We start from the raw sequence: 27,547 nt of genomic DNA, 5'->3' as shown, positions 1-27,547 counted from the left end.
AACATGTGGGGAGTGTATTCCAATTTCTGGGGACTCTGGAAATGAGGAACTAATTACACTTAGCACTGTTGGTACCCAGGAGGTTGATCACAACACTGAGGATACCATCCAAGAGAGGGAGGGGTATGACGGAATCTTAACAAACGACTTTGGGATGTCCTGTGTAGGAGTAGTACCCATGGACGGCCCCAGTTTAGGGAAGTTTTTTTCATGGAACATCGCGGGGTTGAGTAGCAAGCTGATGTCCCAAAACTGGATGGATTTCGTCAATGGCTTTGAAGTTTGTTTATTCCAGGAGACATGGGCTTGCGACCTTATATTTCTTCCTGGCTACTTAAATTTTTCAATCCCGGCCAGTAGAGGCGCTAGGGGTCGACCGATGGGAGGCCTTACAATCTGGGTAAGGCAATGTCTTCAAATAACAATCAAAGTGGTGGATCTGGGTTGTAAGGACATCCAAATGCTAAGAATAGCCTCAGAAAAGTGGGGAGGGATAGATATATACAACATCTACGCCAGGGGCAGTACCGCTGGGAGTTCACCCATTCTAGAGGCTTTGTCCACTTTTTTGGAATCGCAGTCCCTGGGTAACAAAGTTGTAGTAGCTGGTGACCTAAATAGGACTTTCGAACCATTGGATAGTTCGGATGATCCCCTAGGGCAAGAGGAGGATACGCAATGGGGTGTTCCGACTTTAAATCTGGCTCCTGTTAAGCGGTGGACGAAAGATATGTTACAACTGAATGCCATTTGCCTGGAACATGGGTTGAGAGCCCTAAATGGGAGGACGAAGGGCGATAGGGAAGGTGCCTGTACATTCGACAATGGTCATAACCAAAGTCGGATAGACTATGTCCTTTGCAGCCTCAATTTGTGGCAGTTGGTATGCGACATGAAAATCGAGGGTAGACTGGAAAGTGACCATAATCCCCTCTGTGTGACCCATAACTGGTGGATGGCCATATCAGGGAACCCTCAATCAAGTGACGGCCCAATGCCTACCATAGTCAATGACATGCGCAGACTTAACTGGCCGAGTGTATTGGCGAATGCAGAATCTATGGACTTTATAAGTTCCGAGGTGGATGCTGCAATCGCTGCTATGGAGGCTGCAAACCCCGTAATCCCAGGTTCTAGGGAAATAACGGACATACACAACAAGCTCTTTTCCCTTTTAAAACCGCATTTCTTGAGGTCCCGCAAGATAAATAGGAAACAACCACCCAAACCAGCTAGGTGGTTTAATCATCAGTGCAGGGAAGCCAGGTTAAGCTTGGGAAGAGCAATCAGGAATAGGGACAGGGCAGCGATTAGCGAGGCTAGGAAGCACTACAAGGTTAGCGTATCGCTAGCAAAAAAAACATGGGACGAAAAGTGTTGGGCAGAACTAAAGGAGGCCTCGGGGGCTAAGGATTCCAGGTTATTCTGGAATATTGTCAAGTGGGGTAGAGGTGGAACTCCAAATAAACCCGACAATAATGTCGCTGAGGGTGCCTGGGTGGATTATTTCAAACCCCAATATGCTGAGACTACAGAGTTTAAGGATGTGGAAGTAATTTCAGCTGTATTCCCCACTGGGAATTTATTTTCCCCTAAAGAAACTGAAGTTGCAATATGCACTGCCCAAGGGGGAAGGGCCCCGGGTCTAGATGGGATACCCTCTGATGTTTTCATAAATGATAAGGCGAGGTGGGTTAGGTATGTATTCCTTTTGGGAAACGCTATTGCGAAGGGAACAGCAGTCCCAGAGCTATGGAAGGGAGCAAATATTATACCCATATATAAAAAAGGGGATCGGTCCCTCCCGGCCAATTATAGGCCGATAAGTTTGATTGCCACTATCCAAAAAGTGGTAGGGAGAATGGTGGTAAACCTACTAATGGATTGGGTAGACGAGAACAACGCCCTGTCCCCTTATCAGGCAGGTTTTCGGCGGGCTACAAGCACAGTCGACCAGGTGTTTCGCTTTGCTCTGCTGCAGTGGGGGACGGTGGTGCTCGGCGAGGGCAGCCTGTATGTTGCCTTTGTCGACTTGCGGGCTGCCTTCGACCTGGTCCCAAGGAGAAAGCTCTGGGCAGTTCTGAGCAAAATAGGCCTTCCGGCTGAGTTACTCACCCTGATAATGAGGCTGCATGAGTGTAACTTCACCAAAGTTCAGTGGGGTATGAATGGTGAATCATCTGCCGACTTTCCGATTGAACGCGGAGTACGACAGGGGTGTGCTATGGCCCCCCTGCTTTTTTCCCTATTTATTAACGGAATTGTGGCTCGGATGCTGGATGCTAGTGTCGATGCACCTTCGTTGGCGGGCCTCAGGGTTCCGATCCTGATGTTCGCCGACGATTCGCTGATTTTATCCAAAACACCGGCTGGCTTGCAGCGAGCTTTAAACATCTTCGATCTTTTCTGTGGGGAACATGGCCTGGAAGTTAATGTGGGTAAGACCAAGCTGATGGCCTTCTCACCAAAACGTAGACCCCGGCCTAAAATACTTCTGAACAATTGTGAGCTTGAGGTTGTTACTGTATTTACCTACCTTGGGGTGCAGATAGCAAACAATCTAAAATGGTCCCAACATATAGAAAAGGCGGTCCTGTGGCATCAACAGATTTCGGGGGCACTTCGGGTGGAACACAAAAAGTCTAAATCAAAGCCTATAAAACCAGTCCTGGCAGTATATGATGCCAAGGCTATTGGGTCTGCCCTATATGGGGCAGAGCTGTGGGGTTTCGAGAGGCTTCTCCCCTTGCAAATATCGGAGAATAGGTTCCTCAGGGGAATCACGGGTCTCCCTCAGAGTACACCACTAATCCCGCTTGGTCTTGATTTAGGGAGAAGATCAGTTAGTGACCGAGCGCGATTGCGCCCGATTCTCTATTGGAGACGCCTCTGGACTACCCCAGAGATACGGCATTATGCAGAGGGGTTCCTTGCCATAATTAAAGCTGACACCTTTCATAAAATAGTCTGGTTAAAAAATCTTAGGACTGCTTTAGGTGACCTCGGCCTCTCCAATCTATGGGATAATCCATCTGGGGAACCCTTTCCAAACAAAAACATAATTAAAAGCTTATATTGGGATTGGATAGATGGCAGACTCTGGAGTAGAACGAGATCAGACACAATGGCGGGGCGTTTCTTAGAAATCAAACTGTGTCCTGCATTGGAACTATACTGGGACAGTATTACTAACCCAGGGGATAGGAAGCTTTTCTTCCAGTTAAGACGAGGTGCCCTTCCTCTGAGATCACTGACGGGTAGGTGGAGGAGTTCAACCACCTCGTGCTGCCCGGTTTGTGGTGCAACTGAGGAAAATATAGGTCACTTTCTATTCTTGTGTAAAGCTTATGCCACCCCGAGAAGAGTTTGGTTAGCTCCTGTTTGTAGAAATGTAGGGACATCCAGGGGTGTTGAGGCGCTACGAATTATTTGCACCGCCACTGATATGCCTATTGTTCTAGGAACAGCAAAGTATCTGGGGTGGGCATGGTCCATTAGACGGAGGGCAATTTCTATCAATGTAATATAACTGGGGTATCAAGTCATTAATGTGATGTATTTTAAATGTATGTTTGTGGTTTTATGAGTATATTCCTCGAATAAAGCTTTGAATACAAGTAAAGGTGCCATCTTGTTTTTCCTGCATCGTGGGTGGGTGAGCACCAGACTGCCTTGATCCCGGATTTCTTGGTCAGCCCTTTTTATTTGACGAGCAGATGGTGTAACTGAGTCCTGCTAGTAGCCTTCCATCAACCTCTGTTTCGTACCTATCTAGACTTCCCTCCTCTTGTGGGGGGGCGCGATGTCCTGTGCTCTTGGTCTAAATCCTGGTTGTGTGCACTTTCTCTCTCTCTCTCTCTCTCTCTTGCTCTCTCTCTCTTGCTCTCTCTCTCTGAGAGAGAGAGAGAGAGAGAGAGAGAGAGAGAGCAGGAGCTCACGCCTCTCTTCTTCACGCCTGGGTCCAGGTTTTCCCTAAAGACCAAATTACACCCTGTGTCACACCCTGGGGTCAAGCGTATGCACTGTATCTTTCGTGGCCAGAGGTCCAATTGGCCAACACCTCTCACTGCTTTCAGATATTAATAATGTTAAGAAACCTGTTTAGCACTACAAAATACTTTTTAACTAAACAATTGAGACTGAGGTGCCAACTCCGCCCATACAGAAGATAAATGTAACACAAAAATAGCGTCCTGGGAGCCATAAAGGGCCTTACAATAAATATTCACCTTCCTAGCGTGCTGACTATTGAAAAAAATTGAATTTCGGGGGATCGCCTTCGAGGACACCTATGACTGCTACAGTTGGGACATAAAAAATGCGTAATATACCAGACCCTGTCAGTGGCAGGGCGCTTAGGTTATCTTTTTACGCTTCTCTCTAGTATGCCATAGGCGAACTGCTTTAAAAAGACAATATTTCAGGTTTAGATGTAGTCTCTCTCTGTGATGACTGCTTCAGGATGGACCTCCACCCCACGGATTTAGCAGAATTTACAACAAATTTCGGTGTCTGCCCACCTTTGTCGTATTAACAGTCTTGATAAACAAACTGAGATGTCTTGATTAGAGATGTGTTAATAAGCACTTAATAGATCTAAAGTGGAGAAAACCATGGCGGTTGCTACATTTTACTGATATTGGTGAGCAGAAGGTAATCCATCCATAAACATTTGTTAACTTCTCAAATTAGTGCACTTTCTCAACTTTCCATTCTGTTTACGAGCTAGACCATAGAATGTAACTACTAAACACAATATTGTTCCCGAGCAAGTTGACAGATTAAATGTCCCAAGTCATATCACATCAATTTAATCAGTCCAAAAAAAAAAAAAAATCTTTCAGAATTCCAGTGTTTCTTAAGTTACAAACATCTTTATTTCCTTGTAGTCACATCTGTCGATATATAGATCACCACTTCTTGATGATGAAAAATAAACGGCATCACCAAATGTAGCCAATAGCCAACACGTGTTTCGTCTCGGGATAGATCACCCGATGACTTCCTCAGGGCAAGCGAGATATCAATAGCTAAATACACCACATCCCAGGTAAAACCTGTGTGTGGTCCCAACTATCAGTAATCTCAGTTGGACGATCAGTCTTGTCCAGACAGTTAAAATAGAATTCTAATAAGGGAGAGTACTCCCACCTTCATCTTTGTCCCGTAGATAGAATGTAACTAATCCACTTGATTCAGATATTCTGTTCTCATGCAATCTCTGTAATTCTTCCTTGAGAGAATATCTTAAGGCCAATGGTGCATTCATCAACTTTTGCATCTTAGGTACAGAGCAGTCTTTCAAAACAACACAGAAAGTGAATTCCGCATCCTTTTTGAGCACCTTTGGAAACTCTTGTCTTCACATATGCAGTCACATCGTGGTCAGGAACACTAGAGTGGTGTGAGTAGGGTCAAAAAATGATCCCTAACCTTTCTTGTTGTCTCCAGGCCAGACCACTTTTACCCCTCTTTGGTACATGCTCTACCTTGAGCAGCTCTTCCTTTAAAACCTAACCTTACTTGGAAATACTCTGCTACAGACTGTTTAAGAGCATCCCTCACAATTAGTATACTTTTCATCAAATACACTCCCTTAAATTTAGTGAACCTATCCATGTCAAAATATGTTTATGGTGAACACTGGTCCGTCCACATTTCAAAGCCTTGTAACCTTGGCAAAAATTTAAGGGATTGACACTTGACTCATACTGGGAAATTTTTTATCACACATTTCTTTATTGCTAACTACAAGAACTACAGCATCGCTGTTACTGTTTACCTCATACTCAACGTGCACAATTTTCACACTACCTTAAATCTTGCCTGCACACCCTTAAAACGCCCTATCTTTTTTACATTTGTAACACCTTCCTTTCTCAGCTAGACAGCTGCTTGACATAGCCATATGATTCTTCCCTGTCTATTTGTCTTTCTCTGCTATCCTTAATATATAGTAACTTAAGGAACCTGGGTGTACTCTCAATATACTAAGCAATATTTACTGCTTTCTCGTGGGTGGTTGCTTTCAAACTCATTGTTTCTTGTATTTTTATGCAATTAGTTCTGTTGGTCAACTGAGCTTTTCACATTTCTTCATGAAGATCCTCAGAATTGCACAAGGCTGCTGTGGTTGTTCCTGTTAGTATGTGGTGTGGAACATGGTTAGCTTTATGTGCTGGACCTGCACTGTGAGCTGCACTTCATTCATGTTTTCAGGAGCAAAAGAGGATGGAGGACTGTCCATTGATGTGGGCTCCGTCAGTACAGAAGTCATGTCTTAATGAGAACACTGTGTTTAAACGTGTGGGTAAAGACAAAGTCACCATGTGCTATCTTGAATGTCTACAATATAAGTCCCTTGTGGTCCAGAGCATCTTTAGGCAATTGTGAAACATATTTGCTGCAGGCAGAGCTACTTTAGCATAGAATTATTGTTGCGAAATAAGTATTTCAATAACTAGTTATCTTGAATGTAAGCAGAAGCATACAAAGGTATTGCATGGCACTGAAGGTAGATCAGTTTAGCAAACAATATATAAAGAACTCAGATAGTTGTTCACCTTGTCATACCAACTTAAATTGCATTACAGCTCAGAAGTATCTACATTTAATTTCAGTACAGTGTGGGAATTGCATCATGTCAATAGGTATAATACATATAATACATATAATACGAGCAGTTAATTTTGAAGGTCAGAAGTATAGCCATACTAAATGTCTTCTCTTGTTATATGATATCAGTTTTCATGCAGTACTGATTATGCCCAGCTATGCTGCTAGGCAATTTGACCATATTCAGCATCTTTGTTTCTTCCTCTTGTCTCATTGTCCGTTCACTGGGTCACATAGTCACACTGTGAGGTAGGCTGTAGGTTTTCGTAAGTGTGGAAGTTTCAGTTAGGTTTGTTGGATCTGGATTGAAAGGTTAGTGTGTCCTTTTAAAAAAAAAAGATTTTTTATTGGGATTTTACTGCATTTACATTGCACAAACAGCGTTACCCGTAAGACAGTGCGGTTACATAGGTTCAGCAATCATTTTTCATCATATACGGTTAAGTATCTCTTATACCCACTGCACTGCATCCATCTAGTGGCTAATGCCGTTCCTATAAGTGTAGAGACTGTGTAGGGCAGGGAGTGCTGGAAGCATTCCTATCAGTGTGGTGAGCTCTAATGTGAGGCCGGCCCAGGAGATCCCACAGGTGTACATATTGGGGTCTGGATCAGTGAAGCTGTCCACCAGGCCTTCCCAAGCACAGGCCGTGTCTAAGGTACCTATCCCTCAACTGGCTTCCCTCAGGAGCACTTTCCCCTCACATCCTGCCCACTTCTCCATTTCTCTCCTTCATGCATGTACTTGAGACCCCCAGAAGATTTCCAGTTCTTCGTGATGTCTCACTTAGCCAGTATAAAAGCCAGGTCCTGAGATGTACTCATGACCTTGGTTATAGAAGTGTGTGGGAACCACCCTAGGAGACTATGGCCAGGAGAGCAAGGGATCTCCTTCTCAATAACCTTTGCAATCGAACATGTAATCGCCTTCCAAAAAGTGTGCAGCGAGCGACAGGACCAGAGCAAATGTAAGAGTTTAGCTCCCACCTCCCGCGGCGTGGGCATGCTGCATCAACCACATGGAAATATCTACTGATACGCTCTAAAGTAAAGTATGCTCTGTGGAGGATATTATAGTTAATCAAATTTTATATCTGGCGTTTCTGGATTCCTTCGGTATTCTATCCTGTTTGGAGACCCAACCCCTGTCGGTGAAAGGGATTTCGGATTTTCCTCCCGCTGTGCCCACAGGGGCTCCAGCGGTCAATGCAAATCCTCCTGAATTGCACTTTTAGAAGCACAAAACCTTTTTAATAGTGCCTTGAGAAAGAGCCACATAGTGGCAGCTTTTGAGTGCCCGCAATTCAGAGGAGCCAGTGTTCTAGTGCTTGCGGATCGCCGCGTTGATCACTCAGTGCATTAAGAAGTGACCCTGTGGTAGGTCAAACTCTGAGCGAAATTCTTCAAATGGGAGTAGTTCTGACTCTCTAAATAGGTCTAGCACTGTTGTGGCGCCGGCTGCAGCCCAGACTTCTTGCCCCCCCCCCCACACACCCCCAGTGTCCACCATGCGGTATTTTGTCCAACATAGTGATAGGCAGGGGAATATGGGATTTTGCTATGTGTTTTTTGCAAGCATTGGTTCCAGCATTTAGCTACCACCTGAAATTTCTGGGTGACCCTGGTTGAGGAGTGCCTCAGCCTCATCAGCGCTCTTGTGAAGTCTGGAAGTCCTGGTACAAAGGGTCCTAAGGCTTTATTCGGGTCTAGTATACCTGTCAGCCACTGGACGAACCATTAAAGTTGGGCTGCAAATAATACGCCTTAAAAGTCAGGGACTACCAACCGTCTGGCCATTGTCAGGCGTTGTAAAGCAGACAAAGCCACTCTCCTATGACCCGTTCCCCACAGAAAAGCAATGAGTAAGGAATCAAGTTCCTGGAATATTACCCTAGGGATCCAGATTGGGAGGATCCTGAAGAAGTACAATAGTTGTGAAAGTGCCACGTCTTGAGGGTAGCCCTGCGGCCTGCAACTGACAGCGGTGACGTCTTCCAGAAGTCCATGTGTGAGCGGAGAGATCTGATGGCCAAATTTACATTGCCATCCAGCAGCTTGGCACGATCATGATAGATTTTAACACCCAGATAGGAGAGGCAACAGGGCTCCCATTATAGCTGTGCCAATCCCTCTGGCGGATACCGGTTTGGTGCTGCTGGGAATAACCTGGATTTTTGCCAGTTCTCTTTCAAACCAGACAAGGAACTAAAGTGTTTCAGCATGGCCCTGTCTAAATCCTCTGCTTTATTTGTAAGGAAAATCAGGAAGTCATCCCATATACAAAGCTATGCAGTGATAATGTCCTCTGATTTGCATTTCCGGAGTCCATTCCCCATTCTTGCATAGCTGTCCAATGGCTCCATAGCCAAAGCAAAAATGCAGGGTAGATAGATATCTCGTTCCACGGCCCACTGGGTAACCCTCAGAAATGGTCTGGCCTATGCAGACCTTAGCAACTGCGTCCGTATATCAACTTAGTCCGCGTCAGGAAGTTTCTACCTAGCGGCATATGCGACATCACATCATATAGGTATCTCCATTCCAGGCTGTCAAAGGCTTTTTCTATATCTACAGCAACCACTGCTGCATCTTCATGATCATAATCGCCAGCCTCTAGTAAGGCCAAGAGGCGCCTGATATTAAGCGCCGTATTGCAGCCAGGTATGAATCCTGTCGGATCAGGGTGGACTAATTTAGGCATAATGGGAGGATTCTGGATGCCATGATTCTACTGAAGATTATGTAATAGATGTTTAAAATCGAGAGGGACCTCTTCTTCTTCCATTAAGGTTTTTAAAATCCTACCTTTGACCCTCTAATTACGGTTTAAGATAGCCAATTTACATTTTGCTATAAGTGTCTCCGCCTGCTTTAATTTTTCCTCTCCATGATAGGTTCATAAGGGCTTCTTAAAAACATCAAAGTACCCACAATGGATTTTAGTATCTTAGTATTAATAACTTGACAGTTCGTGTTAACAATAAACCAAGACAGTGCAAGTAGTCATCATTGCCACCGGAGAAGCTTACAAACAAAAATAATGAAAATGGACACAGTTTCCATTGGTCGCCAGATGGATAGAAACACAAGCTCAAAAGCTTGGAGAATTTCTTACATAGAACAGTATTTCATGTATCTCAATGATTAAGTGGTTGCAGCAGAAATATTTCTGTCCCACACCATAATTCACAATACATTACATAGTGGTTCTCTCTTCCTTGGTATCCTAACTTTGGCTGACACCCACAGCACTGGCGACACTCGCATAGCAGTGCCTGCAGCATGTACTCCACTTGTTAAAGACAGGGCCCTTTTCAAGCGCTCCAACTAAATAACACCAAACTCTAAGCCAAAAATGGGCTAAGAAAGAGGGTGCCTGCACATTGGAATTCCTTGTCTCTTCAGACTCTTTCGCTGTTTGCATTGTTTTTGCAGATTTTTTTATAACACCCATTTGTTTGTCCCAGGAGTGTTAATGTTAGCCCATTGGGTGTGACATGCTTGCATCTACATTTGAAAAGTTTTGTCTACCCCCTCGCTCCTGGGCTGTTTAACTCTTGATTGCCCACAAAAAAAATTGGGGTTTTAAGAGACAAGGTTACCCCGATATATGAACCTGGGGTGATAATGAATAGTTAGAACAATGGTTCAAGTATGGCCCAAAAGGGTGCAATAGAAAAGGTGACCCAAGCAGGGTCACTTGTTTTTAAGAGAAGTGAAATCATTTCCGTAGGGAGCAGGAGACAAAGTACGTAAAGGGTCATGTAGGTCAAAAGATGACAGGTATTTATTTAAACAAAGTCAATTTTAGAGTGCTCACATAATATGAAAGCGTGGTGTGAAATAGTGATAGTATTTTTAACAAGACATCGCATTGACAACAATATAGTAGTTGAGTTCCATAATTGATCTTTACAAGTTATAAGGAATTCATGTTGTGGGGTGGTCGACGGCGTTTTGAACCCAATTATTGGGGTTCATCTTCACGACAGTGGTGAGCATGTATTTATGAAGTTAAACTGCCCGTAAAGTTACGGTGTAGTTCCTAGATGCTCCAAAGTGGGAGGCAGGGCCTTCAAAGGTTAATGATTTGAAAACAAGCAATTGTTGGGTAGAGCAGCTTGGCAATACATTCATCAGCCAGCCCCAGCAGCTGCAGGACGTCTCTGACTACTCGGCTTCAGGCTCCCATTCACTGCCCTGTCGCCCCTCAAAAGAAAATTATATTCTCCAGGCGGATCTATGTACTGCCAAGCTGCTCTACCCAACAATTTCTTGTTTTCAAATCATTAATTTGGTTAATAATGGTTAATTCCTAATATCACTACAAATGGCACCAACACGACTGAAGTGAGTACTGTATTTATCACAGTGTCTTCAGCAGCTGATGTCTTTTATACTGATTCACCTTTAGTGGACACTACCAGTTCTTTAACTGTACCTGTGGCTCCTGTTTTTCAATGAACTGCTTCTGATTATTCTGTGTGAACAGATGATTTTTCATCCAATACTTTCGACAGTTTCTCTGTTTTAGACACCCTGCCAACACAAGTCTGTGTTATGAGGCACTCACCTGTGCTCCAGTTTGTTTCACCTTGATGACGCCGTCTTGCCTGGATGATGATAATTCCCCAGACCCTCTATAAACTAGCAGCGTGACAATAAGGATAGATGACTTAGCGTCACACTGAAAGTCTCCAGGGGGAAAGTGGTTGGGACAAAAGAGACAAGAGAAAAAGGAAGATTCCAGAAGTCTTCACCAGTGGGCAGGCATTCCGCTGGACTAAATAGTGCACTGGATATTGGGAACAGGAATGCGACAGGATTTTCAGAAATATCGTGAACCTTTCACAAGGCTCCTAGAATACAGAGAGTTAACAATGTGTACATTTTCAATGAGTCTCTTAAATAATCATTGATTGTGACTACAGTTATTCATTAAGTCTTACCTAATAATTAGTACAGACTTTCTGATTGTGCTACAATCTAGGCATCAGAGAAGCAATCTGGAATAAACAATATGACTATCAATATTCTAATAATAATCTAAAAACAACCATCAATACACATCTATCATAACATATTATTTAAATGATACCTGACTCCTTCAATTGCATAGCCTGGATCAGATGCTACGATTCTTCTTTTGTTTCTTTTCTCAGGGTTAATCAGGATTAATCTAACCCAGAAATAATGAGGATTACATAATAAAGAAAATAATATAACAAATAAATGCAGCAGTACAATTATATCGAAAGTTCAATTGTCCTTGAGGCTGCACTGGCTTCGTGATAGTTATATGATTAACAGTGTTTGTGAAAGCCACAGTTAAAAAAAAGTCACAAGTCTCTGTTTCCTGATGTCAATTATTGTCAGGAAATACGGTAACTCCTCACCGTAATTTGTAAGAACTGGTTTCCTCTTCAAGTTCAAATTTTAAGTCCTTGTAAAAATCTTTTAATTCCAGAGAGAATGCGCGCTTGTCAATAAAATGTTTAAACACTCACCGAGTCTTTGTAGCTTGAAATACCTTGGTTTTAATCTTTTTCTGTGCTCTTCTATTGCAGGATTTATGGAGCGTAAAATGTGATGCCCGGAAGCTGCAGGGGAAACCCTCTGACTGACGACCTTAGCCAGATTCCAGGAAGTACTGAAGCGAAGCCTGAAGGAGCCTGCCCGGGGACTGGAGACAGGAGCTGGAGCCGAGTAAGTATAAGGGAAAAACAAGGCCAAGCACTGAGTGTGAATGAGAGCGGTTCAAATACCCTCTCATTCACGTTGAAGGGAAATTTACATTCACACGTTTTTTGGCAATTAACGCGTGTGGTTTGCTTAGCATATTCATGAGCCCAACGGTCTTCATCAAAACTATTTACAGGGCCCGTGGCTGCACACGTGGGGATGTCTTTGCATATGCATGAGTTCTACTGTTCATTACCAAAGTTTATCTTTACAAGGTCTATGCCAGCACGCGTGCTCACTCCTTTTTGAATATTCATTGAGCACATGTTTAGGCACAGGTTTCAAACTACATTCACATTATGTTCTTTTTGTAAAAGACATTTACAATTAAAATGTGTAGAATGTGAATACATAAACAAACAATATAGAAGTGCTCACCAAAGTAATACCCAAATTCTAATTATACAGGGCCATATGTTTAGGGAGTTTACCACTCAAAGAGGACATCAGGCAAGGCGGGCATGAGAAAGCACTCTCGTAACAGTCTGTGTTTTCTTTTCATACCGGCTTAAACACACTTATCGGGTCCCCCTTGGATATATGTTTGGATAACACTTTCCTTGGTTTTTCTTTTTCTGTAGATTGAATATGGGACTGTTTTCTTCTTTTTGATCAATTGCCAATACCTTCCAGAATGCTCTGTCACAGAACTGATCGAGGAGGTGTTGACACCTCATTCATCTTCACTTAAGCTAAAAAGAGACTTGTCCCGCGTGAACATTTCAGCTGTTCCAGTAACAGATAGAATTGATTGGGATAAAGTACCTTATGATATTTTCAGTCCTACAGAAATACTGCAAATACCTTGTGTTTTTAGGGTTTCTATGGGTGATGTAATTGTACCTGGTTTACATTCTCATGATTGGATGTTGAAACTGTAAATTCCATGCTCTCAATGTGACGTTCCTGTCAAAAGACGAGTGCTCCTCAGGATTTGAGTGATGCAATAAGGGTCCACCCCTTGTTCTCCTCAACTCCTACAATAAATGCACCGAGTATTGGAACGATCAAGTGAGGGAAGGGTAGGAAGGGAACAGCAGGGAGTAGAACCTGAAACACAAATACACACCATTAAATACAAAAAGCATGCAACACTACTCTCATGTAATTCTCACTAAGTATTCCAATTACCTGGGCGGCTATGCTACACACGCAGACTCTGTATTCCTTCTGACCACACGGCATTGCATCATACCTGATACCAAGGAAGATAAAACAAATGTATCAACATTAAACGGAGTAGTGCACCTAAGACTAAGGCTGACCCTATGCCCCTTATGCCCCTACACACCTGTCATGAGCCTATATCCTTATGTGCAGAAAAGCCAAGGTTCGCTGAAGAAGATTCCCATAGGATTAGTAAGATCAAAGTAAGTAGCACTACTGTTCCGGAAAGTAAATAAAGATTAATGATGAGTTGAGCCTTAATGTATTCAGGCTCCGTGTGATGAACCTAAGCAAGGCAACCAGTCGAATCGAATTCCTCTACCATGTCCCTCTCATCCTTCGGGCGTTAATGTCATGTTAAGGAATGGGGGAACTGTAGGCTCACTCATTGTGAACGTGGACTTGGATGAGATCACTCAAACAAATTACAGCTCCTGCCGCAGAGCAGTTGCCAACAAACAAAGTACTGCTCCTACCTCGGAACGGCTGTTAACAAACGAAGTACTGCTCCTACCTCGGAGCGGCTGCTAACAAACGAAGTACTGCTCCTACCTCGGAGCGGCTACAAATAAACAAAATACTGCTCCTACCTCGGAGCGATTGAAGAAGAGAACGGGACGACCTCCTCACACTCGCGGACAGGGATATGCTGCTGGGAGCGCCCGGTCTGGAGATCCGTCCACGGCTAAGAAGGGCAGGTCGTCACGCATACTGCCTCTGTTCTTGCGGCGACAGGCGGGACCAGCCTCACTGTCAAGGAGTCTCTACACGGGAATCCTCAAAGCGATTCCACTTATCCCAGGAACTTGGTGCGTTCAAGAGCAAATCCGACTGGAAACGCCATGAAACCGACTCAACAGGTCCGAATTCAGAATTACGCACGTCTTCCTGTGCGTGTCGCTTCCTGATATGGCTTTGGGTCTGCCTTCTCTCCTGGGGCTTCCTGGGATTTGTAGTTCATGTAGGTGCAACGTGGACTAAAACCTCACACTCAAAGCTGGAATATTATACTCTTTTTGAATCATACGATCTTTACTTAAATTCTGCTAATTGAGGGGAAATGTTCTGTTACCATCACCAGGAGCTAGTGTCCCACGTGCACTTTTTAATTATATACAATGGGAACATTGTCCGACTCCCTCCCAGGGGAGTTCAGAAACCTATAGGGATAAATGTACATATTCTTTCAGGATATGATACTTCTGACCCAAAATCTTTTTATTTTAAACTTGTTCCCACACCACTAAAGAAATATATGCTCAAGCAAACCAAACTAATATATACTGATTGTTTGTCACACAATTAGGGGACGATTCTGATCCTGTAAAAAGACCCTACGAATCGTCGTACGGAGCGTTTTCCCCGTACGACTCGCACCCGGTAAACTGTCCCTACAACCTAGGAAGTACGATTCGTACAAAAAGCCTATTTCCGTACGAATCGTACAAAAGACCGTACGTGGAAAAAATACCTACGATTCTGATCCGGAACAGCTTGTACTCGACGTCCGGATGTATTCAGGCAGCGGTTTCCGGCCCAGCAAGTACGATTCGTCCCTACGTCACTCCGTACGGCTCTTTTTCTATGGGAGTCAAACACAGCCGGAAAAGCAGAGTTCGGCGCGAACCGCTACGCAACGGAGCCCCGGTACGCGATGTACACGCCATGAACCCCATCGTACGTGTCATCCCGGTCCTCTTGGCCTACGACCTGGTGCACCGCACCCGACGCACATGCCGCAGAAGGTGAGAACAACACCCAGGGGCCAGGGTGGGGGTGAGGGGCACGAAACATACCCCATACTCAAACCCAAACCTATAATATGGAGGCCATACATTACCACCAGGGTCTGGTCACTTTGGGGGGCATGTCCAGCAACCCCTGCGTACCGCAACAACGGAAATGGACGTGTACGGTGCATACCACACGTACCCCTATGACACCATTACAACAGTGGCACGGACCATACCCACGCATGAATGCGTGCGTACGGTGCGTACCACACGTACCCCTACAGCACCATGACAACTCAGGTACGGACCGTACCCTGGGTACGGTGAGTACCACACGTACCCCTACGGCACCATGAGAACTCAGGTACGGACCATACCCATGCATGAATGCGTGGGTACGGTGCGTACCACACGTACCCCTACGGCACCATGACAAATCAGGTATGGACCGTACCCTGGGTACGGTGCGTACCACACGTACCCCTACGGCACCATTACAACTCAGGTACGGACTGTACCCACGCATGAATGCGTGGGTACGGTGCGTACCACACGTACCCCAACGGCACCATGCCAACTCAGGTACGGACCGTACCCATGCATGAATGCGTGGGCACGGTGCCTACCACACGTACCCCAACGGCACCAGGCCAATGCAGGTACGGACCGTACCCATGCATGAATGCCGTGGGTACGGTGCGTACCACACGTACCCCATTACGGCAGCAGTAAATTTGGGATAGGATGCGTACACACGCCAGGAATGTGGGCCTAGAGGACTGGCCCAGCATGTTACCTTCATATTGGTGTGAGTGTAGGTCCGGGCCAGCAGTGTACAGCCCCAAGGGGGTGCGTGGGTGGGTGCATATGACTCCCAGCAGCGTCCAGACATATGAGGGGTGGGTGCATATCACTACCAGCAGTGTCCAGACATATGAGGGGTGGGTGCTTATCACTACCAGCAGTGTCCAGACATATGAGGGGTGGGTGCATATCACTCCCAGCAGTGTCCAGACATATGAGGGGTGGGTGCAGAGGACTCCCAGCAGTGGACAGACATATGAGGGGTGGGTGCATATCACTACAAGCAGTGTCCAGACATATGAGGGGTGGGTGCATATCACTACCAGCAGTGTCCAGACATATAAGGGGTGGGTGCATATCACTACCAGCAGTGTCCAGACATATGAGGGGTGGGTGCATATCACTACCAGCAGTGTCCAGACATATGAGGGGTTGGTGCATATCACTACCAACAGTGTCGAGACATATGAGGGGTGGGTGCATATCACTACCAGCAGTGTCCAGACATATGAGGGGTGGGTGCAGAGGACTCCCAGCAGTGTCCAGACATATGAGGGGTGGATGCAGAGGACTCCCAGCAGTGGACAGACATATGAGGGGTGGGTGCATATCACTACCAGCAGTGGACAGACATATGAGGGGTGGGTGCAGAGGACTCCCAGCAGCATCCAGACATATGAGGGGTGGGTGCATATCACTACCAGCAGTGTCCAGACATATGAGGGGTGGGTGCATATCACTACCAGCAGTGGACAGACGTATGAGGGGTGGGTGCAGAGGAGTCCCAGCAGTGGACAGACATATGCAGGGTGGGTGCAGAGGACTCCCAGCAGCGTCCAGACATATGAGGGATGGGTGCATATCACTACCAGCAGTGTCCAGACATATGAGGGGTGGGTGCATATCACTACCAGCAGTGTCCAGACATATGAGGGGTGGGTGCACAGGACTCCCAGCAGTGGACAGACATATGAGGGGTGGGTGCAGAGGACTCCCAGCAGCGTCCAGACATATGAGGGGTGGGTGCATATCACTACCAGCAGTGTCTAGACATATGAGGGGTGGGTGCATATCACTACCAGCAGTGTCCAGACATATGAGGGGTGTGTGCAGAGGACTCCCAGCAGTGTCCCACTCCCAGGAGGATGGATGTATTTCACACACTGCATGACACACCACATGTGGGTGTGAGGACATATAACATATGCATACCCACCCATGGCGGATGCAGCACAATACACACCCTGATTTCATGCCAACAGACTGTATAGTCATGTAACTGCATACAAAACTAAGATAGCCAAAGGGACACACTGTCACGCACATCCCAGGACTGATAGGAATGTCCAGGTGCTGGTCCAGCCACCAAGATGTTGTCTCTTATGGAAGGAATAGCGTTCAATTCCACCAGATACAATGCCCACAATTGTGAGTCAGGTGCCCAAATACCATGCATAACAAGTACCATTTGTGTGGTAGGCCGTGTTTACTCACATGCATAGTGCTGAAAAGGGACAATTTGTCCCTGAAGGCATTCCTACATACCCAAAACACAAGTACAGTGACTAGCAAGGATGGCACAGACGGTTCAGCAGGAGACATCGGTGAGCAGGCATGGCCATTGTTGAAGGGATCCGTCACCAACACAGGTCAGCACAACAATTGTGCAACTGTTTGCAGGGAAGATGTCAGATGCCACAGTGGAAGGAACACTCCTTGGGACAATGTCTCCAAAGAAAAAGAACACACACTACCAATGATTCTTTGCAGAGACATTGTGATGGCACACAGATACCATGGTCCACCTCATGACCATCATACAAAAACATTTCTCAGAACACATTACCAGAACAACAACTCCAGGAGCCTCATCACCAACATCAAGTACCTGAAATGCAATAGTGTTGAAAGTAAAAGAAAAGGCTTTATTCAGCACACAAAAATAATAAATTAAGAAGACTCTATGTACAAAGACCAATGGCCAGTCCTTTTTAATAGTCCAAGGTTGGACGTAGGGGACCGTGTCCACCCCTACCTTGCCTGCACAAAGTAACCTTAAGGTTTGTCGACCGGGGGGGGGGGGAGCATCATCTGTGGCAGGACCAGGCACCGCAGGGACAGGAGGGGGTTGGGTAGGTGTGGTGGGTGCAGGGCTGGACGTCTCCACCACAGGGGGTGGGGCAGCGCCAAAGGTGGAGGTGAGCTCGGCGCTGCACACTGCTGCCAGGGCGTCCAGAGTAACCCCTGCACCTGAAGATGCCCCAGGGCCAACGGAGGGGGGGGGTGGCTGAGGGATGGGGTGCAGCGCTCTTGGGGGAGGGGGTGGACATGGGGGTGGACTCAACTCCCCTGCCCGGGGACTTCCTCGCCCGCTTGCGGGGTGGTGTCACAGTGGGGGTGAGGGCCAGCTCACCCATGTAGAGCTCTTTGGGTGACAGTTTTACAGGGGAGCTAAGGGGAGTGGTTTTGGAGGAACTGGGTTGTGCGGACTGCGGACTCTGACTATGGCTGCGTGTCTGTCGTTTGCCCCCAGACCCAGTGGGTGTGCCTACATCCCCCTGAGTGTGCGTGCCAGGAGGTGTGCGCTGTGCCTTACTTGGGGGTGTGCTGGATGTGTCTGTTGGGGTGCGTGCTCGTGACTGTCTGTGTGTGCGTTGGGCAGGCATGGGAGAGGGCAGTGTGGATGGGTGCGGGGTAGGGGGGGGGACAGAGCGCCGCAGGAGAGAAACTGCTTCCGTCAGTGAAGAGTCCATGGACCGCAGAATCCTGCGTTGCTCAGACATCATTGATGACATGCCCTCCACGAACGACACAAACTGTGTGAGCAGTTTAGTGTGTCCATGGAGGACATGCAGCACTGATGCCTGACCAACCTGCAACTACCGCAGTGTGTCCACAGACTCTTCACTGAGGGCAGCAGGGGTGACAGGGGGAGGGGGTGCGGTGCCTGGTCCAAAGGAGACACGGTGGGACCCTGCACGGACAGAAGGGACGGGAGCAACTGGGAGGGCAGAGATGTCAATGGAGGAGGCGGGTACAGATGGTGGAATGCTGCCAGTTGTTGTTGCATCCTCCGCCTCCTCAGGGAGTTCAGCCTCGGACCCGTCAGCGTCGTAGACGCTCTCGCCTCCAGACAGGTCCTCCGACTGACTCCCCTCGCCCTCCGTGCCACTGGCTCCTTCTGCCTCCACAGCACTGGTGGCACTGTCGCTGTGTCCCACCTCCAGGTCCATGCAAGTGTCTCCCTCACTTGCGGATGATGATGCTGTGGGTAAGGAGAAGAAACCAAAATGCATCAGTCACCTGTATACATCTGACACATGAGCACAAGAACAATTGGTCACAGTGCATATCAGGCAATGCATCATGAGTAACAGCTAGAGTACTCCGCACATATGTAAGCCCTGTACTGCCCAATTGGTAGACCCACCATGCCACTTTGACACCAGGAAAATACATACACAAAAGGCCACAACTTTAATGAGAAATACACTGAGAAGCTAGTGTCTGTGAACCGGTGAGCACAGCAATACAATGAAGTCATGACACCTCTTGTTTAGCATGAAAGAAACAGTAGTGATGCACTCAAGGTAAACTAACACACCTCAATACTCAAGGTGTCACCACATTCAGAGACCTGTAAGTCCTTTGGAACACAAAACAAACAAATGTTGGTACAATACTTTACCCAATCTACATGGTTTGAATGTGCCAATTGGCCATTTCGTGAAAAGAACACTCATGTGGCTGCATGCAATATGTCGCACAAGGCAGTGCACACAAAAGTACATGTACACTGTCATTGAAGAAGCTGGCACCTTTTCTGAGAAGCCACTGTTAGAAATAAATGGTGTTGCAGAAAGTACATATACATGGGCCCACGGAGGTCTTGATGTCTTGAGACTCGTTAGTTTCTATCACCAACAACAAAGGAGTCTCACAAAATCAAGACCACAGTGGGAACATGTATATGGAGAATCTGCAACACCATTTAATTAGAACAGTGGCTTCTTTGAAAAGGTGCCAGTGTGTTCCATGAAAGTTGAAATGTAGTTTGGTGTGCGCTTCCTTGGTAGACTTTTTTCATGCAGGCACATCAGTGTACTTAACACAAATCATCCAATTTCCACATTTAAAACATGAACAACTGTTGACAAGTGCTGTGAGTGCCAAGGTACAATTTTGTAAGTGTAACAACTTTAATTATGTCAGTTGTCACCAGGCCATCCGTCACCTGATTACACAGTTGGCTACACATATGACCTACTGCCTGTCATCTGGAGTGGCACACGTGTCCACACCCAGGACAATGCATAAGCTAATGGGCCTGCAATTGGTTGGTAAAAAAGCCCAGCTGTACTGTGGGGACTCACTCATGGCAAGCCAGAATGTATACACAGATGTCAGCACACAAAGTCCAAAATGCGTTGCAGCAGAACCACACACAGGTGCAAAAAATGTATGATCAGGATTCATGTTGGTAAAAATATGACACAGGCTGCAAAGCACGAACATTGAGCACTGGCCAGCATCACAGGGGCACTGCACAGTGTATTTTTGTACAGGCAATTCTCACTTACAAGTCAGACCTGGCAATGAAAAATCAGGGTTGCACATGTATGCCTCTCCCGCACCCCCCGTCCCCAATACCTGAGTCAATGTGATTGATACAGATCAAGAACTGACACCTCTTATTCTGGGTTACAACAACTATGCTTGAAAAATAGCTTCATTTACACAACATTACCTCATGGGGCTGCAAACACATATTTGTGACAAACAACCATCAACAGACTGTTGTGAATAGCCACACAGGCACTGCCCAGTGTGAGTATGCACAAACAAAATGGAGTATCCCTGTCCAGTGGACACAGGTAGCACACATTAGCAAAATACAAACTAGGCCAGGGAACAATGCCACAGAGGCAGACCTATGCAGAACACACAGAGAAAGTGCACAGTGTTGGAAGACACACATGATTAGGAGGCCAGGGTGTCTAAGGGGACTGTAGTGGGCACACTGCTCCGTGGTCCTGGAATGAGCTGACTGTACCATGTTCAACCGTCATGGCACTATGCATATCTCACACTCATGCACATCATGTCTGAGGCCACAACATTGGTCATGCATGCTGCAAGGGTGTCCAGTTGAAAGCTCACACACCTATGTGGAGAATCAGCATCAGTGACAACTATGGACCCCCAACATAGTGAACAGGTCATGGCACAGGCAAGGTACCAACCGAAGTCACAGACCACCCTCCCACATGATGCAGACAGCAATGTGCACTTAGATTTACTGGCACCCTAGATGACCATGTGCAAATGTGATTACACACAGACCAGGGGACACATGTCAAGGAGGGGAAGGGATCAAAAAGAGCAACAGGTGACATTGGGGAACAGAAAATGCACTGCACATATCAACTCTGGGAGTGTATCCAGGCTACAGAGCACTTCCAAAAGCTTGCCACACATAACACGACAAACAGCCATGTACCTACCCCCTCCTTGCCGCAGTCTCTCCTGTAACTGCCTATCGAAGTCTGGGAAGACCACTGCCAGGACACGTCTCATTTGGGGGGTCAGCTGTCGGCGTCCGCCGGGGGGGCGAAGACTGTCGAGCCACAGCTGGACCCGGGCGATCCGCCGGGTCAAGCACCGGATGTCCTGCCACCTCTTGCGGACCTGTGGCAGCTGGCGATGACGTTCCCCCTCAGATCTCACGGCCCTGACGATGTGGTTCCAGATCACCCCCTTCTCGTAGGCAGTTACCTGTCATGATGACAAAGTGACTCACCATCAATATACCTGCTCCATGTCCCCGAGACACACATTTGAACCTCTTAGAAATGTTGAACAGGGCATAGGATGCAGACAGGAATTACATCATACACAATAAGAAATTGGCCTGTGTGCAAGCCCCAAAGCACTACATGGCATTGAAAGTCAACCGGTTGGCATGAGGGTTCAACACACTCACTGATCATGCCACACACTGTGCAGCACATGCAACAGCAGGCTGATGGCCAGCACGTGCCAAGCAGTCACATGTCCCACTCCACTGATGCACCCTCAGCATACTAGACAGACACACCCAAGCAACTTCAATCTGTATGTCAGACCTCTTGCTGACATTGCTGACAAGGCTGGACTGTCTCTTTTTACATATGCTGACGATTCACAAATAATTTTCTCGCTTTCCAAATCAGACTCCTGTTCCATTTCTGCCCTTCAGTCGGGCTTACGCCAAATTGCTGTCTGGATGAGAAAAAATTACCTGAAACTTAATGCCAATAAGACTGAGGTGCTTATTTTAGACAAGCAGAAAGATCTTTGTGGCTCCTGTCATTGGCCGAATGAGTTAGGTACTCTTCCTCGGCCTGTTGATCATGTTCGCAACTTGGGCTTCTATATCGATGACTCTTTGACAATGCACCATCAAGCAGTCAAAGTTGCGGGTACTTGCTTTACCATCTTGAAATGGTTGCATAAAATTCTCTGGATGCTGCCGAGAGACACGCAAAAAAACGTAGTCCATGCTCTTATTACATCAAGGCTGGACTACGGAAACATTTTGTTCCTGGGTGTTAATAAGGCTGTATCCCGCAGGCTACAACTTGTACAAAACTCTGCTGCCAGACTCCTTTGTGGGGTTCCCAGATGTTCATCTATTTCTGAACATCATCGTGAGCTTCATTGGCTTCGAATTGAAAAGCGGATCGAGTTCAAAGCTCTGACCTTTATGTTTAAAATCAAATGGGTCTAGCACCGGACTACTTACAAACTCTTGTCTGTCCCTATGTTCCGACCCGCCATCTTCGCTCTGCTTCACTTGAAAAATTTCATATTCCTAGGTTTAGATTTTCCAGAATGGGAGGCAGATCCTTTTCCGTCCTGGGTCCTTCTCTCTGGAACTCAATTCCCCTTGCCATTCGTAGGGAAACTTTGTATCCCCAGTTTCGTCGTTCGCTGAAGACTTGGCTTTTTAATCAATAATTTCTCTTTCTCTTTTTCAGTTTAAGTGTCCAGGCGGCGGGAAACCCTTGTTGGGTAGCTGTTGCGCCATATAAATTAATTAAATAAATAAATAAATAAATAAAGCACAGATCACTCGCCTGTCATTGACAACAGCGGATACAACCCTCACTCTGCACATGTGCCACTTGCCAGTGGGGTGTCACAGGTGTCATGCTAGCTATGCAAGTCAGACACACAGCACAGCTTACTTGTCACATCAGATGGGTAGATTGTTGCCACCTCTATGCAGGTGTGGCGCAACACTTCACATAGACACTCACCCACATGTAAAGGAAGATTCACACACATCAATGTCCATGAGGTCGAACACATCATTTGGACACTCTCACCACAGATCCACTCAACTCATACACATCTGTGGGTACAGTCACCTGTCACACCGGGGGGACCACTAAATCACCTCTGGACAATAGGAAAAAAAGCCACCAAGGATTTCACAGGCTGAATGTGTCATGCACTATGCAGTGAAAGTCACAGTAAGCACAATGCAAGTGAGGAGTGCACACAGGAACTACATCAGGCTCTGCATGAGAGACATCAGCATGTCCCCCACCCTGGGACCCACTCTAAACAACATAGCATGTCTGTCCCACCTGGACACAATATTGACAGTCACACAACAGGTGCCTAGGCAAAGGTAGTGGACTCAGCACTCACCTGCTCCTCTGGTCTCCCATACAGCTTGGTGTACTGTGGGAGGAGGACGTCCAGCAAGGCCTGATTCTCCTCCTGGGTGAATGGCTGGGCCCTCTCCACAGTACGCGACATGGTCCAGAGGAAGCAGAGACAGCAGCAATGTTGTCAACTGGAAAGTTGTGCAGGCAAGTGCCCTCTCATGGGTTCTGGCTGCCTTATATCTGTCTTGCTGAGGGGCATTCATTTAGAGGAGTACATAGTGATTGGTCAGACTCATTAGCATCCTATGTTTACTCCAATCCCTTTAAACATGCACCAATGACACCATTCGCATCGTTCAAATTTTGAGCATCATGTCAAGTCAACAACCACTTTGCAACATTGTATTTTGTGGCCAACTGACTGTTCCAGGACACCTGATCGACACTTTCCAACTGAAAACTCTGTCTCCATGACAACCAGCATGCATTTAGGGCCTAATACTTGTCCCTTATGTGTCCCCTATGTAATTTTTAAATCCACACACAGGTACGGTGCGTTTCACACGTACCCCTACGGCACCAGTACAATGGTGAAACGAAGCGTACACACGCAATGATTGTGGGTGTACGGTGCGTTTCACATGTACCTCTACGGCACCAGATGTACAGTGCGTTTGACAGGTACGTGTACTACTAGTGCGTACACGTAAGTGTACTAAGGTAGTACACGTACGGGTACGCACTGTACTACTAGTGCATGCACCGTACGTGTACTACTAGTGCGTACCCGTACGTGTACTACCTAGTACACGTACGTGTACGCACTAGTAGTAGACTATGGGACTATGTCAGGTGTGTGTCATGTGTTCCCATGAGCTTGATGTCAGTGTCCCGTCAACTGCATCTGCTGTTGGTGTATCCGAAAGGGGTCTGTGTGGAGATGGGCATGGAACACATCTACGCACACCATGCCACATGTGGATTCCCACGGCTGTAGGGTCTGTGTGCATCGTGCATCATATTTTCCCAGTCAGACATGTGTGCGTTGTCTCAATGGCTGTGTTTTTTAGTTGTCATGTGTACCCCTTCATCGCAATGTGTTTGTTATGTACATTTGACATTCCATGTGACCTGTGCGTGTGCCTTGCAGTCAGCTGTCTGGATGAGATGACATCCTTCCAATGCAGCTATGTGGATGTGTGTCACTCTGGTGATATCTCTGGCTGTTCACTCAGACTGGCCCCCACCTCATTTCAGGGCATGTCATGTTGACTTGACAATCAACAGATGTATCTGCTTTTTGTAGGAGTGCCAGCAAGCTTGCATATGTGTCCTGCATGTATTGCACACAATCGACTCCATAGTTACCTGATGTGTATTAGCAGTGTAGCATGTGCTATGTTCATTGACATTGATGTTGGCCGACTCTCAATCTTCATTCATCCAAACAATGTCTTGCAGGGCACCACCTGGCCCAAGACTAATGCCAGACTTGGGTGCCATGAGGGAACGTGCCTGCATCCGACGTTACAGATTCACTCAACAGTTGATTGAGGACTTGACCGACAGGCTGGCACCACACCTCCAACCGCGACACAGGTATCCTACTGCACTGACCCCAAAGATGAAGGTGATGGCAGCCCTACATTTTTTTGCCACAGGTACATTTCAATTCACCATAGCTGATGTTGGTGGCATGTCACAGACAATGTTCAGCCGTGTCCTGCGTGATGTTTTAGCAGCCATGTTGGAGCACCTTGATGAATTCATCACATTTCCTACTCCTGAGGAGTTGACAGATATCAAGGGTGATTTCTATGCCCTTGGAGGGATGACCCATGTCATTGGGTCCATTGATGGTACACATGTGGCTTTGGTACCACCACAGGCACAGGAACAAGCCTATCGCAATAGAAAACATTACCACTCGATAAATGCCCTTGTGGTGTGTCTTGCTAACATGCTGATTTCCCATGTCTGTGCACGTTTTCCAGGATCAGCACACGATGCCTACATCATGAGGCGTAGCAGGTGCCACAAATGATGCTGCGGCTGCACAAGGAATGAGCATGTCTTGTTGGTGGGTATACTCTGTTTGTCCTGTGTGTTGCGGTATCTTTGGCTCTTACGGCATCTCCTGACCCTGTTTTTTACATGATGTTTCCATGTAGGGGACTCTGGATATCCCAACATGCCATGGCTAATGACACCTCTCCGCAACCCAAGAACAACTGCAGATCACAGGTACAACGATGCACACGGGCAGACCAGGCGAGTGATTGAGAGGACGTTTGGCCTCCTGAAGAGCCGATTCCGGTGCCTGGACAAGACAGGCGGGTCCCTCCCTTATGCCCCGGAGAAGGTCTGCCGAATCTTCCTCGTGTGCTGCATGCTGCACAACATGGCAGTTGAGAAGGCAGTGCCACTCATCCTGGATCCGGATGAGCAGGAACATCCACCCGTGGAGGATCAAGGGCTTGCTCACGAGGCTGGTGAGGAGGAGGAGGAGGAGGAGGAGGAGGAGGATATCCGGAGTCAGCTCATACGCAACTTCTTCTCATAATGGTGAGTCACTGGGTATGAGTGTGCAAGCTTGTAGCATTGAGTGGCATGTGTTGCAATGTGTGTGTCCAGCTGACTGAATGCAAAGTGACTTGGATGTGTGTTCTGATGTGTCACTAGAGTGATGCTGTCATGCCACACAGTTTTGTGCAGAGACTTTCTTTGAAATTTGCATGTGTCAAACATTGTTCATGTTTGGTAAATATCCATGTGTGCGGTGAGAATTGTTTTAGGTGACTTCTTGTGTGTCTGCCATTCCCAGGTATTTAGCGCCTGTTGTCTGCTCTTGTCATCGTTGTCCTCCTGCTATTCCTCATGAGGATTGCAACATGTGCTGAATCAGCGTTCCATGCACGGACATGTGGAAAGGTCAGTCGTGGTAAGGTTTGCAGCAAGGATTTTTTGTGGTGGTACGTGTTTGGAATGTGTGGGGACTGCTTCTGTGCATGTTGTGGTACCTTGCATACATGTCTTCTCACCATGGAGCATATAACATGTAGCATCACTCCCATGACATGATAGTCACCCTTCTTGACAGTCGTCTGTAGTGGAGTGTGGCGTCTGATGAAGGCATCAATGTGTGTAAACCTTGCCTCTTAAACATTGCAGATGCTACGGGTGGACATAGTGGGGGACATCACAACAACAGGCTCCATGGGGAATTGCAGCCTCTCCCTGTGCAGCATGATGTGTTTGGCTCATCCCCTTAATTTGTGTGCCAGTTCATTGGGATTGACATCATCCATGTTGTGAAGGGGGTGTCCAGCGTATGTCCCACATGCTCTGTCAACTGACCTGTGAGTCTGTTAATATGGATGCATATCCCTTTGTGTGTGTATGTGGAATAAAGGTGTTCAGCACAATCCAAAGTGCCTCATCTCTGTCACTGCAGCTCTCTTGACAGTTTGCATGCGTCATCTACGGCATAATTGTCAAAGATTGAGCATCTGTGTGTATGTGTACTTTGGCAACATGCATGCAGTGCTTTTTGGCTAATGATCTCTATTGTGCATGAAGTACCTTGTTGGGTATGTATTTGTGCAGCTTGCTCCCCACAACGGGACGTCAACGCCTGCTGATGGTGTGTCTCCTTTGCGCATCTCCGCATTTGTTGCCTGATCCAGTGGCTGTAATTCATGGTGATTGTTCATACATTTTCTCGTAGTGACCCATGAGTGACCTGACACTCCTTCCTTTACATACACCTGTTGCACTGTGCCTTTCAGACCTTGTCTTTGTGTGCTACTTCTTGCCTAATTTCTAACC

At 46.7% G+C, this 27,547-nt stretch overlaps 1 protein-coding gene across 1 annotated transcript in view; it reads left to right on the top strand.

Moving 5' to 3' along the window:
* COPRS (coordinator of PRMT5 and differentiation stimulator) overlaps nucleotides 1-27,547 on the top strand; it is a 421,602-nt gene that overhangs the window by 47,502 nt on the left and 346,553 nt on the right. Inside the window, exon 2 of the mRNA XM_085617189.1 lies at nucleotides 12,183-12,321. Coding sequence (XP_085473315.1) covers nucleotides 12,205-12,321 — 117 coding nt within the window. The 5' untranslated portion in view covers nucleotides 12,183-12,204. The remainder of the gene's footprint in view (nucleotides 1-12,182; nucleotides 12,322-27,547) is intronic.

The sequence above is a fragment of the Triturus cristatus genome, chromosome 7 (genome assembly GCF_964204655.1).
Source record: "Triturus cristatus chromosome 7, aTriCri1.1, whole genome shotgun sequence".
Classification (NCBI taxonomy): domain Eukaryota; kingdom Metazoa; phylum Chordata; class Amphibia; order Caudata; family Salamandridae; genus Triturus; species Triturus cristatus.
The sequence above is the reverse complement of the archived record's forward strand: the minus strand, read 5'-3'. Positions and strand labels throughout refer to the sequence as shown.